Below are 14,136 nucleotides of genomic sequence, written 5' to 3' on the forward strand. Positions count from 1 at the left end.
GAATCCTCCAATGAGATTTATAATATAAATAAAAATTTATGTTTCAACATCGATTGTTTTCCATGATCAATGATATATTGTCATTTCCATAGTTATTTTGAAGAATGAGTTAAAAATATTGTTAATCAATGTTAATGAAGAAGATGCCAAAGTAACTTCAAATATCATGTATAAATAAGTTTTTTAAATGTATAAACATCTATATATATGATTCCTAGATAGTTGTGCAACCACTAATCTAACCATAGTGTATGAGTATGACCACAAACTGTTTTCATAGTGACATGACAATTTATGGATTACCAACTTATTTTGATAGATGCAATAGGATCCATTGTAATCTTTTTGAAATGTATAAACACATCTTTAATATCTACCTTATATATATTTACATCACTTTTTATTATTATTATTATTTTGTTGTTGTTCATGTTATTATTATAATTTTCATAATACATATTGTTTCAATTTATACAAATGATTTTTCAACATTATAATATAAAATATCGCATAACACCCGTGCATCGCACGGGTATATATATATATAGATGCAATGCAACATGATGAGTAAAAAAGAAGAGTATTCCGTATAAATTTTTTATGGATTTGGTAGCCATAATTTGTAAGAAGGTTTTTTTTTAATGATAATTGTAAGAAGTTATATAGTGATATATTGATAATTAAAATGATTTAATTAAAAGAGATGATGAAAATGTTTTAATAGAGATCGTAAACTTTTCTTATAGAGTGTCACATCATCACAATGTTTGCTTATGAGCAACTCAACCTTCCTTTTACTAGTAAAAGATATGTCTTTAATTAATGTTGTCAAACTCCCTTGATATTGTGATGAAACTGTGTGTACCAAACATGCAGGTGATTGTGACAAAAGTTAAACAAAAAAGCTAAAAAAATTCATAACATTGTTGGCAATGAGGATCGAACATAAGACATATCATGCATACTACCCAAACTTCTCACTACTAGATCAAACCTAGTGGTTTAAAAAAAATAAAAAAAATACATAACATAAGTAAATGCTTAAATATGATTTTGGTTCCTATAAAACTTTTAAAATGATTTTTTAACTACATATTTTGCTGTCAAATTTCTATCAATGGTTTGATGCATTTGGTTGAAATGTAATCTTCCATCTTTATAAATTATGAACCCATCCAAGCCTAATTCACTAACCCTAATTCACCCAAACCTAATACCAAACCTAATAACCCATTTTTCCAAACCTTTTTCCAAACCTAATACCAAACCTAATTCTAACCTTATAATACAAAACTTAATTCTAACCCTACTCACAATATACTCCTCTTTTCTAAAAACTAACCCTATAATACAAAACCTAATTCTAACCCTACTCACAATATACTCCTCTTTTCTAAAAATTCTATTTATCAGAAGACCTGCAAATTTCACTGTATCAGAAGACCTGCAAATTCCTCTCATTAATACTCAAACCAATGCAATCTTCCATGTGTCTTCTATGGAAGATTTTTCTCTGTATCTTCCATGCAACATTCCATCTGTCCAACATGCACTTCTTAAATGTATTCATATTTCTCTATAAATACCACCAATTTACTCATCTACCTATCATCAACAAATCAACAAATTTCTCTTGACACAAAAATGGCTATATGCAGGCCATGTTTCTCTATAAATCCTCCATAAAAAATTCATCTATATTTTCATGTATCTTCTTCACCAGAGAACAAAAATCCCTACATCTCTTCATCTCACCTTTTTTTTCTCTAATATCTGGTATGGAATTAAAACCTTTCTCCCTCAATCCTTGATGGATTGCAACCACACCCAAGCAATTTCTTCCCCCTCTCAGTTACATTTTTCATATTATTTTCAAAGCTATGAATTTGATTTATGGTGGAAGATGCTAAATATATGTTATAGACATTTTTGTGTTGATGGAAGTAGAGGAGTGGAAGTAGACATTTTTGTTGCATCTAAGTTGATAGGTGAGAATTTTTTGTTGCCATCTCTTCACCTTAACTTTTTTTTTTGTAATTATTTTTCTCTAATTTCTGGAACTCTATGTTTGTCTCATGTATTTCCTTAATCTATTTTTTCTTTTTTGGTTAATTACAAAGGAGTTTGGTACTCTCTAAACTGAAAGGTAAATCATGGTTTCAATTATGCTTTAAATCTATTTGTTTTTGTTTCTTATTCCTTTGATTATGCAGTAAAAGATGATCATTATTATTTAATTTTTTTCTTCTTTTTTCCTCATTTGTTCTCTATTTTCTCAGATTTATAATCTCTGCTGCCCACATCTTTATTTATCACAACTCAAAGGAACAAATTTTTCTCATGTTAGTTGGTAGTTGTGTATAAAACACGAGTAAAGAAGTTTTTGAAGAAGATACAGGTACTTCCATCATATTCTCCATGTTTGTTTTACTTTTATGTTTTCTTTTTCATTCATCTTACGCAACTATTATGATTTTTTTTATATGGTTTCAATTATTATTATTATTATTATTATTGTCCCAATTGATTAATGAATGAATGGCTGGAGTATTTACAACTGAGATAGATGCAGAACAAGGGATGTGGAACCAAACATTCTCATCAAGCAATCTAAACCAAACAATAACAATATATATTTTGTATTTTGTTGTCTTTGTAGCTGGAAAAAATTTTGTTCTAAAAAAAAAGTGTAATGCTATTTTGTAGGGATAATTATTAACAAAAATATTTCATGGAAAGCAATCAAAGTGCATGCAACTACTAGCATCAAATATCTTATGGACCAAAATTTTAATTTTTTTTTCATAAAATATTTGTTGTCTTTCCAGCTAAAAAGTTTTATTATATTTATTCCCATTCAAATTTAATAAAGCAACAAGTTGACATTGTTCCTTTTGTTCTCAGGAGAAGAATTTTTGAAGATACAGGTACTTCCATCATATTTTCCATGTTTGTTTGTTTACTTTTGTGTTTTGTTTTGTTTTACGGCTTTTCATGTAGAAAACTCATCTTATGCAACTATTATATATGATTTATTTATTTTTATATGGTTTCAATTATTATTATTGTCCCTGATTAAAAAAAAATAAATTATTATTATTGTCCCAATAAAACAAAACAAAACCTTAATTTGGTTTGTGTTGATTAATGAATGGCGGGGTGTTTACAACATAGATAAATGCAGAATAAGGGATGTGGAACCAAACATTCTCATCAAGAAGCTTGCAACCTAAACCAAACAATAACAATATATTTTGTATTTTGCTGTCTTTGTAGCTAAGTAAAAAAAAACGTATTTGTAGGGATAATTATTCCTAATTATACTAAACATTCCTATTTTTACTCTCTCTTATTTAATCCATTTGTTTTCCTTCGCTCTCTCTAACTAAGCAAAAAAAAAAAAAAAAAAGAAGAAGTGCATTCAATGCTATTTTGTAGGAAATTATTCCTAATTTTACTCAACACTCCTATTAAACACTAATTTAGTTCTTAACTCTAATTTAATTGGGTAGAATTTATTGTCGTATTTGTTGGAGGAATTTGAATTTCTAATAGTATGTCCCCATCCTAAAAAATAATAAAAATACTCCTCTAACAAACTGATAATTCTCAAAAGAGAAAAATCTATAAGAAATTTTTTAGTATGAAATATTGTTTCACAAAATAATATTTAAAATTCATAACCAAACTTATACGTAAATAATATACTCCTACATAGCACTAAAATAAAATTAGAGAGTAGTCATGTTATAAGTTTATTAATTCATGTTATAAATTAGAGAGTAGATTTTAGTGCTATAATTAGAGTGTATCACTAAACTTAAATGGGTTTATAATTATCGCTAAAGAATTTTAATAATTTTTTTACATATATTATGTTTTATTTTCCTAAATCTAATCTATTCTTTGTACCAAAAAAAAGAATTTTGTTATTCATCTCTATCATATTTATTGCAATGAATAGTGGAAACTGAACAACTTTTAACATGCAGCCAAATAATATTTAAAATCTATTTTTTTATTCCATAGTAAAAGATTATCATCATTTGTACCAAAAATAATTAATTATAAATGATCATTACTGTATTATTTAAGCTTTAATTTTTTTCATCACATCTTTGCTGTATTTGTGGCTAAAAAACAATTGTTATATTTATTCTCTTTCAACTTAATCAAGTAATGGCCACCTATACACTAAGCCAGAAAAAACGTGTAGCCAAAATGTTAAAGCAATCTTGGTGAAAATAGTTCATATTTATTGATATTTACAACTTTTAGGAATTAGAGGGATCCGTAAAAAGGGGGTGGGGGGTGGGTGGGTTAGATAAATAATTAGATATATATTTATTGTTGCCTAATTTTACTCAATACTCCTATTTTTACTCTTTCTTATTTAATCCCTTTATTTTGCTTCCGTCTCTCAACACTCTTTTTATGTAATCCCTATTTTACTTCTGAACTCTTAAGTATAGAAATTTTGATTAAAACAATTAAATTAGTTTATAATCAAATGTTTTTAGTCATTTATCCAATGTCCAATTACAGCTTAAATAGATATCAATAACTTTATTATCCGCTAACTAAGATCAAGATACCACTAGAGTGAGATACTTAAACACTAATAGAATTTATTTTTTTGGTAGAAAACATTAAAAGGATTTAAGTAAGACAAGAATTGAATTGTAAATTTAGTTTGAATTGAATTAATTGCAATCCAACAATGCATGCACACCAAATTTTTATGGGTCTAACATTGATATGTTCCATCTCTCTCATACTGATAGAATTTGACTAATATCCACCAATGCATGCACATCAAATAAATGGAATGACATACTTAAATGTTGATAGAATTTGAGTAATACTTAAATACTGATATAAGGTGAGAGTAGCTTTGCTCAAAAGGAATACTTCCATGCTTCCACTCTGTGCAGATTATAAATGCTCAACCTATATATCCCTAATTCTAACCCTAAATTTTAATTTCTAACCATAATTCTCCCTAACCCTAAACCTTCTTTTTCCTCTCTAACCCTAAACCCTCTTCTTCATCATTAATTGCTTATTCTTTCAAAAGTCAAAAGACATGCAAAAAGTCATGTGTCTTCCAACCTAAACTCTCTATCTTTCTCCCTAACCTTATGGTCTTCTTCAAAACCGTGTTTCTACTTCTTTGTCATCAACTTCTTCTTCCTCATTAATTAACAAGAAACATGCAAACATTACATGTGTCCAAAGAATTACATGTTTCAAATTCACTCTTATATTCTCTCCACTCTTCTACTTCCACTCCGGGAACTCCAACATACTAACTCATGAGGCATTTGATTGCATGCATTCTAATTGGACGTAAGAGAGAGAGAGAGAGAGAGAGAGAGAGAGAGAGAGAATAAATTGGAATTATGGGCGGATCACAATTTTTATCTCTCATAAATTTTTTAAAATATTATAAGTTATTACCGATAAAAAATTATAATTCACGGGGAGATGACCATTTTTATATACGATAAATTTTTAGAAATCACTATTACAAGTTATTACTGATAAAAATTTATAATTCATGGGGAGATGACCATTTTTATTGATGATACAAAAATTTAAAATCACTATTACAAATTATTAATATTAATGATAAAAAAATTATAATAAACGGGGAGATGACAATTTTCATAGCTGATAAGACTATAAAATCACAATTACAAATTATTACTGATAAAAATTTATAATTCACGGGGAGATGATAATTTTTATCGCTAATAAATAAATTTAAATTATTGTTACAAGTTTTTTTTTAATAATACTATTACATATAATTACGGATAAAAATTTATAATTGACAGGAAGATGAAAATTTTTATCGCTAATAAAAGTTACACATATCACGGGTCTTGAAGGCTTCACTATAAAATTCGGTGTGATGGATAGCCAAATGTTAATTTAAAACTTGGAAGACACACTTTAGCTCATGGAAAACACTAGGATCCTACACATGTTACTCCGCCCAAATGTGCTTATAATTATAGGACCATAAAAGCAATAATATGAGCTTATAACTATAGGACCATAAAAGCAATAATTTTCAACCAAAAAGATTCGTAGAATAGAACTAAATTACTTTTGTTGATATAAACATGGTACTTATAATTTTTTTTGTCATGTGGTGTTTATCCAAAAGAACTACTTTATCTAAAATTAATTCGCTCTATTTATGCATTTTGGAAGCAAGCAATGTCCAATTAGAAGCACTAGAAAATGTGCAACACACTAATCAAGCAGCTAAACTTCTTAGAGCATCTACATTCATGCCACCCAACTTGGTGTATAAATGGACCCTACTTAATATATTATATTATTTTACACTTTCTAATTATTTAAGCAACTCAACAAATGATAATTTTTATCACTGACAAAAGTTTTAAAATGATTATTATAAGTTATTACTGATAAAAATTTATAATTGACGGGGAAATGCATTTTTTATTGCCAATAAAAGTTTGTGCCATTTTTTATAATGACGGGGAAATGGATTTTTTTTTATGGGAAGATAACAATTTTCACCTCCGATAGAAATTTTAAAATCACAATACAAATTATTACTAATAAAAATTTATAATTACTGTAATTACTATTACAAGTTTTTTTAATAATACTATTACATGTAATTACTGATAAAAATTTATAATTGACAGGGAGATAAAAAAAATTATCGCTAATAAAATTTTTAAAATCACTACTACAAAAACACCAAATAATAAGGTGGTTCATTTCAAAATTTCACTTTTCATAGGTGTACGCGTATAACCTTAGTAACTTTTAATTTCACTATCTTTTGTTAACTTTCTCTTAACTTGCTATCATCTCTACATCACTTGAACAATTGTGTTTAGTTTGCATGTATGTTTGTAATGATAACTTTTGCTAGGTCCACAATTATGATTAAGTTATATCATTCTCTTAATTTAAATCAACAACCATGATTGGGGAGATGACAATTTTTATTGATGATAAAAAAATTTAAAATCATTATTATAAATTATTAATGATAAAAATTATATTAAAGGGGGAGAAATTATAACTGATAAAAATTTATAATTTACGATATCGGAAAAAATTATAAATCACGAGGATATGACAATTTTTATCGCAAAATTACAAATTTAAAAATCACTTTTACAAGTTATTACTAATAAAAAATTCTAATTCACTTGGAGATGACAATTTTTATTGCTCATAAGGATTTTAAAGTTACCATTATAAGTTATTACTTATAAAAATTTATAATTGACGGGGAGATGAAATTTCTTATCGCTAATAAAAATTTTAAAATTACTATTACAAAAACATCAAATAATAAGATGATTGTTTAATTTACCATGATCAACAATATTCATGATTGACACAAAAATGATGTTCCACCGAACCCGTGCAACGCACGGGCCAGCGACTACTGATAACATTCATTTCATATTTCAATGGAAAATTAAACTCGGATAAGGTTGAATCATTTAAAGAAATACTACCTCCGTCCTTAATTATAAGATCATGTTTGACCACTGCACGTATGTTAATGCATAATTTTGATCACTAATATATTTAATTGTCTATTAGTAAAAATTATAAAAATTTAATAATTTGAAAATACTCATCAAAACAAATTGAACAAGATCTTATATGCTAATATTTAGATTTATATATTATTATAAAAACACGGTCAAAACAATGTAAATGAATAGTACATTTTGTGACACAGAGTCTTATAATTAGGGACGGAGGTAGCAATATATAACCAATTTTCTCAAATAATGTGTTAGGCTAACATTAGATTCAAGAAATCACATTTTATTAACGTAGTTAGGGTATCATAGTTACAATGTACTGCATATTAGATTTCACATCACTAGTTCGTGCCCGTTTGTGTGATTCGCGTTTTCTATGTTGCCAACGTATATAAATTATAAACGGAAATTTATTATAAAAGAATATTAGTGAAATTCCTGGCACGTAGTGGACAAGTGCTATAACAGATGTTACAGCAGTTGTCTGTATCTCACAGCAGACAAGTTGTCTGTATCTCACAGCAGACAAAACAGAGTAAAACGAACAGAGTAAAACAGATGTTACAACAGTTGTCTTGTAGTGTTCTATAGATACAAGTATAAATATTAATTGTTAGGCACACTCACACGAAACATAAAAATATTAACAAAAATGATTGAAGTAATATGATTTGATATAACAATTTTAATTTTCTTTTAATTTTTTATTTATTTATGTGTGTGCCTAAATGTTTTGCAGGTATTAAATTTCGTTTGTTTTATAATTTTACATTAGCTTCTTTACATGATAGAATCATGACAAAGGTGAGATGACAATAATACCCTCAGCTCCAGAATTCCTTTTCTTTGACAACATAACTGCTACGTTCTTCATTAACATTACATCCTTTAAAATCAAGGGTCCATTTCTCAAACGAGCAATTCGAAAAATTATAATATCCTCCATGAATACAAAGCAATTCCTTCTTCACTCTATCTTCTAACCATGGATAACTTAGCAAGTTTAATAATGATTGGTTAATTGATTCCTGAAACAAATCCAATGAAAAAACTTTTATTAGCTTTCCAAAATAAAATTTCTTAAATTTAACATCTTGATAATGTTACATGCCAACAAACTAAAACACGAACATTGGAACAACACCGACACATGCATATGAAGTAAAAACACATATTGAACACGACACTAACACAAAGACACAAATGATAATTTGAGATAATAAAAGTAAACAAATATAATAAAAAAGTATCGGTGTTGTGACTTATCAGACACAACACGAACACGTAGACATTAATAATAATTAGAAAATGAAAGTAATTAAACATAATCAAAGTTTGATATTGTTACGTATGAGACATCAAACACGTTTTTAATCTAAAGTGTCGGTATTAGTTAATTTCAGCAAAGTATAATGAAATATGATGGATACCTTCTCACAGAATCTGCACTGTTGATCAAAGCTAAGATGAGATGTGGTAGCTTTGGTCTTCAATTTGGCAACTTTCCCATTGGCAACCCAATTGTGTATGAAGTTTCTTAAGAATGAATGAACTCAAATGAGAACTTAAGCCATCACAAACAATTTAATAGTGAACTATTTTAAGCAAGAAATACCTTGGTTCTGTATCTTCTTTCATACTCATTAGAGCTTCAATTCCAGCACAACTACTATGACCAATGACTAATATATTCTCAACCTAAATTTTTCATCAACAATTTGATTATATTTATGTAGTTGTATAAGGTATGAACAATTTACTTTAGAAGGTAAAATAATTAATCCTAACTGTTAATATAACATGCACATGTATATCAAAACATGGATGCATTAAAGTTCCTTATTCTAGATATTCAATTCACATTTTTTTGGCAAATGCTTTTACATGGGAATTTATTGAGAAATCAATATGTTTTTCCATTTCATCTATGGAACAGTAAGGGTTTGAATTGACTTATTTGAATTTATCTACTAACATAAATATTTGTGGAGACTATTTGAGAGAAAAAAAACTTATGATATGTCCATAAGTTATTTCCAGCTTATTTCCATAAGGCATAGCTGACATGAAAAAAGTTTTACTTTATATAAACTTTTTTTTACTAAAACTTTATATAAACTTTTGTTAAATAGCTTATACTTAAATAATTATACTTCCTCCGATTTCAAATATATAGCAAAAAATCACTTTCAAGATTTATTGAATAATTAATGAATCTGAAAAATTGTTTTTCGCTTATATTTAAAACCATAGAATAATCATTGGTAGAACGAAAGAGATTTAGGCTCTGTTTGGTAAAAAATAGTGGATAGCTGATTGAATATGTAGTGTTTAGTAAAATTAGCGGTTGAATAACTTATAAGTATGAAATGACATAAAATATATATATTTAATTAATATTAAAAAAATTTATTTCAAATAAGATTGCAGGGGTGAAATTGGAAGAAAAACAATAAGCTATAAGCTAATAAAATAAGCTATAAGCTCTTTTTAAAAAACGTTTATCAAACAAGTCATTCTTTATCATATGAGCTTATAAACCAAAAGCTATAAACTCGAAATACGGTTTTACCACAGAGAGCCTTGGTATGAAAAAAATGTCAATTGTCGGTTTTTTTTTTAACACATGTACAGAATATTTTTACTATTATAAAATTTTAAATAAGCTGTTTATCCAAACATAGTGTAAGTGTACCTGAAGAGTAGTTACAGCAAACTGAAGAGCAGCATTACACTCTGATGGTCCATTCTGCCATTCAACAGAAGAAAATAAATATTGAAAATAGTCTGAAATAAATATCCTGTTCAATAGGCAAAAATAATGAAGCAGTAATAAAAATACCTTCATCACAGGTACAAGATTGGCAATGTTACGTATCATAAAGACTTCACCAGGTTGGAATCCTAATATGTTAGAGGGGCATACCCTTGAGTCTGCACAAGCAATTACCATAAACTGTACTTGGATTTATTAGTTAAATGAACAATGTCTCAGTTTAATTACAAAGTTAAAATGCGTTGTTGTGGAGATTATTTGTGAAGAATTAATAGTTTGGAAGAAGTTGTTAATTAATTAAATAAAGGAAAATTGCATCCATAGGTCATTTAAGTTTTACGTTTGTATCAGATATCTTCTTTAAGTTTTTTAAGTATTAGATTGGTCATTTAAGTTTTACGTTTGTATCAGATAGGTCCTTCAAGTTTTTTAAGTATCATATAGATCCTTTAAGTTTTAAGTTTGTATCAAATATAGGTCCTTAGGACCTATTTGATAGGACCTACTCCCCCCGTCCCAAAATATAAGAGATACTTTGACTAAATGACACTATTTATTTATCTTGCTTTGATCATATTTTATCAATAATATATAGATATAAATATTAGCAAATAAGATCTTGTTTGATTTTTTTTTATGAGTATTTTCAAAATATTAAATTTTTATAATTTTTACCAATAGAGAATTAAAGATATTAGTGATCAAAATGATCAAAATTGTGCATTGACATATGTGCATTAGTCAAACTAGGTTTAATATTTTGGGACAAATGGAGTATTTGATACAAACTTAAAGAATCAATCTGATACAAACTGTAAAACTTAAAGTACATATCTGATACTTAAAAAACTTAAAGTACTTATATGATATAAACGTAAAACTTAAATAACGTATCGATGTGTTTTGCCTTAAATAAAAGTGCCTCTTCAAATCTTTTTGTTAATTAGTTACCTTTGGATATTGAGCTTCAGCAAGAGATTGAAAATGCTCCAACTCTTTTCTGTCTAAGACAAAAACGTTAGCTTATAAGATACTGACTAAAAAAAAACAAAAGGAAATAATTTTTTGCAAAATTGAAACATGACAATGTGCAGCTCTTACATGTACTTTTGGTTCTTGAAATTTAAAAACCTCTGCTTCATCAAACCAAATAAATTCATGTAGCCATCAGTTTCAACCATATAATTCCCTACATTAAGATCTTTACTTTCATTACTAAGATCCTCTGGTTGTTTCTCCCTGCGGTTAAAAGAAAAGTCATGTAATTGTGATCAAATGTTACCTTTATTATTTGTTACATGCAAAGAATTTTAATTTGGATTGTTGTCATAATACCATATGCAACTTGCAAAATTTACAGTGTCATTTACAATTACCAAGTCCTATTGCAATATTTTGTTTTTTTTATCACCAATATTCAGGTCACTAGACCGCCTAATCTGGGTTGGGGGTTAGTTCTGACATCAAAGTTTCAGCCCTCTCCCGATCGCAGTTGCAAGAGATCGAACCGTGGTTCTCCCTACCAAGTTTAGCATCAATCATCACTGGAGCAACTAACGATTGGTAAGTCCTATTACAATTCTTGACGGAACTCATAGATGAGAGAAAGGTATAGCAAACTAATGAACGGATATTATTGATGATTGGGTCAATCTAAGGTTTCTAAAAATAGGAATTTTGCATTGATTAATTAATTATTAATTAATTAATTAAAAAAATTATGTTTAAAAGTTCAATGCACAAAGTTTTAAAAGAAATTTACTCCATTTGACTTCTTATGATTCAATGCACAAGTTTCAAATGAAGTTCATCGCACATGTTAGCATTTCCCTCGATGATTTGATCAACTGGATAACAATAAATATAATAGAAATTAGAAATAGACTCTATTTGTACATACAAGTCCATATAAAAATGAGATGATAACAACTAACAATGACAACTAACATAATTCACTCAAAACTATATTAACAAACTTACCTCTAATGTGTGCACGTAATACTAATTAGTAATTACTAACTAAATAAACTATTCATCAATAGTTGATATTATCCAAACTTTGAGAATGGATCCTCTAGACCTCTACTATCACTAAATCACAACCTTAGGGGTGTATATGGATTGGGCAAATCCGGTCGACCCGGTCAAACCCACCCAATCCAACCCAAAAAAGTGGGTTGGGTCGGACAAGTGGGTGGATATGAATTTCAAAAATGAAAAACCCATTAAAAAATCGGGTTTCAGGTAAAAACGGACCCAACCCAAAAAACCCACTAGTGCTATGTTTTTTGAAATTTTTTTATGAAAATACTAAAGATTTTTTCATTTGATTATTAAATATTTTTATATTGAAAATGAGTTATACTATTTTTTACGAAAATAAAAAAGATTGAATAATTTTTAAAAACAAATATGATAACTTTTCGCATTATTTTTTTAAAATTTTTAAAAAATGAATAATTTTCATAAACAAATATAGTGATTCATGGTTTAGTCATTTGATATTAAAAAAAGCAAAAAAAATCATTTGGATAACACGCTATCCAGCCTGTAAATTAGTAGATTTACACAAAAAAATGGGTGATTATTTTTTATAGTGAAAAAAAGTTACCCTATTTTTCAAGAAGATACATTGATTGAGTTATTTTTTATGAGAAAATATGATGATTCAATATTTAGATATTTAATAAAAAAAATAGAAAAATAATTTGGGTAATCCACAACCCAACCCAGTCCAATCCGGAAATTAGTGGATTTACCCAACCCGGCCCAATGTTATAACGGGTGGTTATTTTACTAAACCCAATTCGGAGTACCATATGTAGTTTGGGTTTTGATTTTGGTCAAACCCAACCCAATCCGGCTCACGTACACCCCTACACAACCTCACAACCATCCATTTGAGTCAATTAGTCTGATCAACTTTGTTAAATCTCTATTGAATGGTTGGGATCTACAGTGAACACCCCCCATTAAGATATACATCGAAGAGGATCCCCTCTACAAACTTTAGGCACAAACTTAACTGAAACTTACTTGAATGATGGCAATGATGATGCATGGCAACCATCCGATTTCACCCAATTCATCTACAAAACCAACAAAACAATACTTAATAAACAAGAGATTAAAAGAAAAATAATAAACCACTTAAGAATAGAGAAACTCACAAATTTTGGGTGAGGCTTTGTTATTGAGGAAATCACAGAATCTCCATGGACGCATGAACCAACTAAAGGTGCCTTTGATCGGAGAACTGAACTAATTATTCTGGACCCTGTTAAACATAAGTGATTAAATTCAAATTATTAATTTCATTACTTTACAAAAAATGAAAGGTATGTAAGTGTAACTCACGAATTGGCCACACCATCTCTTCAAAAATTCTGATTAAATACAAACTAATTTTGCATTGCGCATGCCTTATATAATCCTCAAATATATTAAATAAAATATTTTTTTGTACACTAGTGCTTGATAATTTGATAGTATTTTTCCTACACCACTCTTTAAAGTAAAAATTGGTTAAAAAGTATTTGTGAATACCACATAAAAATCTACTTTATTGGAATAAATACCTCAAATTATCAAGAAATAGCGTAGGTCTGTCCTAAATAAAATGATTGTCATCATTATTAAATTGTATATTGCTCTATGTTATGGGATGAGAAGAATCTCGTGGCTATTGGTTGAAGATGACATAGAAGACACGACTCTCAATTATTAAATAAATTATCCTGTTGTTACATTACACGTACGTACCACGACGTAGTTATCCAATTTTGTGGGATGCTGCTGTCGTCT

General features: G+C 28.2%; 1 protein-coding gene and 1 long non-coding RNA gene across 3 annotated transcripts; one reads left to right on the forward strand and one right to left on the reverse strand.

The window, feature by feature from the left end:
- Window positions 1-1,292: 1,292 nt before the first annotated feature.
- LOC123920108 lies at window positions 1,293-2,531 on the forward strand. The gene is made up of 3 exons (XR_006813428.1): window positions 1,293-1,988; window positions 2,121-2,146; window positions 2,280-2,531. It is a non-coding gene; the product is annotated as an uncharacterized LOC123920108 (long non-coding RNA).
- Window positions 2,532-8,226: 5,695 nt separating this feature from the next.
- On the reverse strand, window positions 8,227-14,072 carry LOC123920109 (beta carbonic anhydrase 5, chloroplastic-like). 2 transcript variants are annotated; one of them, XM_045972252.1, is made up of 10 exons: window positions 13,690-14,072; window positions 13,503-13,609; window positions 13,369-13,421; window positions 11,434-11,571; window positions 11,284-11,332; window positions 10,399-10,512; window positions 10,252-10,305; window positions 9,172-9,254; window positions 8,987-9,092; window positions 8,227-8,584 (listed from the first exon to the last, which is right to left on the reverse strand). In XM_045972252.1, the coding sequence occupies exons 1-10, from the start codon at window positions 13,703-13,705 to the stop codon at window positions 8,381-8,383; spliced, it is 924 nt and encodes a 307-aa protein (XP_045828208.1). In that variant the 5' UTR covers window positions 13,706-14,072; the 3' UTR covers window positions 8,227-8,380. The 2 variants fall into 2 exon arrangements, with proteins under 2 accessions (XP_045828208.1, XP_045828209.1); XM_045972253.1 differs by having other exon boundaries at window positions 13,911-14,048.
- Window positions 14,073-14,136: the final 64 nt, after the last annotated feature.

This window comes from Trifolium pratense, linkage group LG4 (assembly GCF_020283565.1).
Source record: "Trifolium pratense cultivar HEN17-A07 linkage group LG4, ARS_RC_1.1, whole genome shotgun sequence".
Classification (NCBI taxonomy): domain Eukaryota; kingdom Viridiplantae; phylum Streptophyta; class Magnoliopsida; order Fabales; family Fabaceae; genus Trifolium; species Trifolium pratense.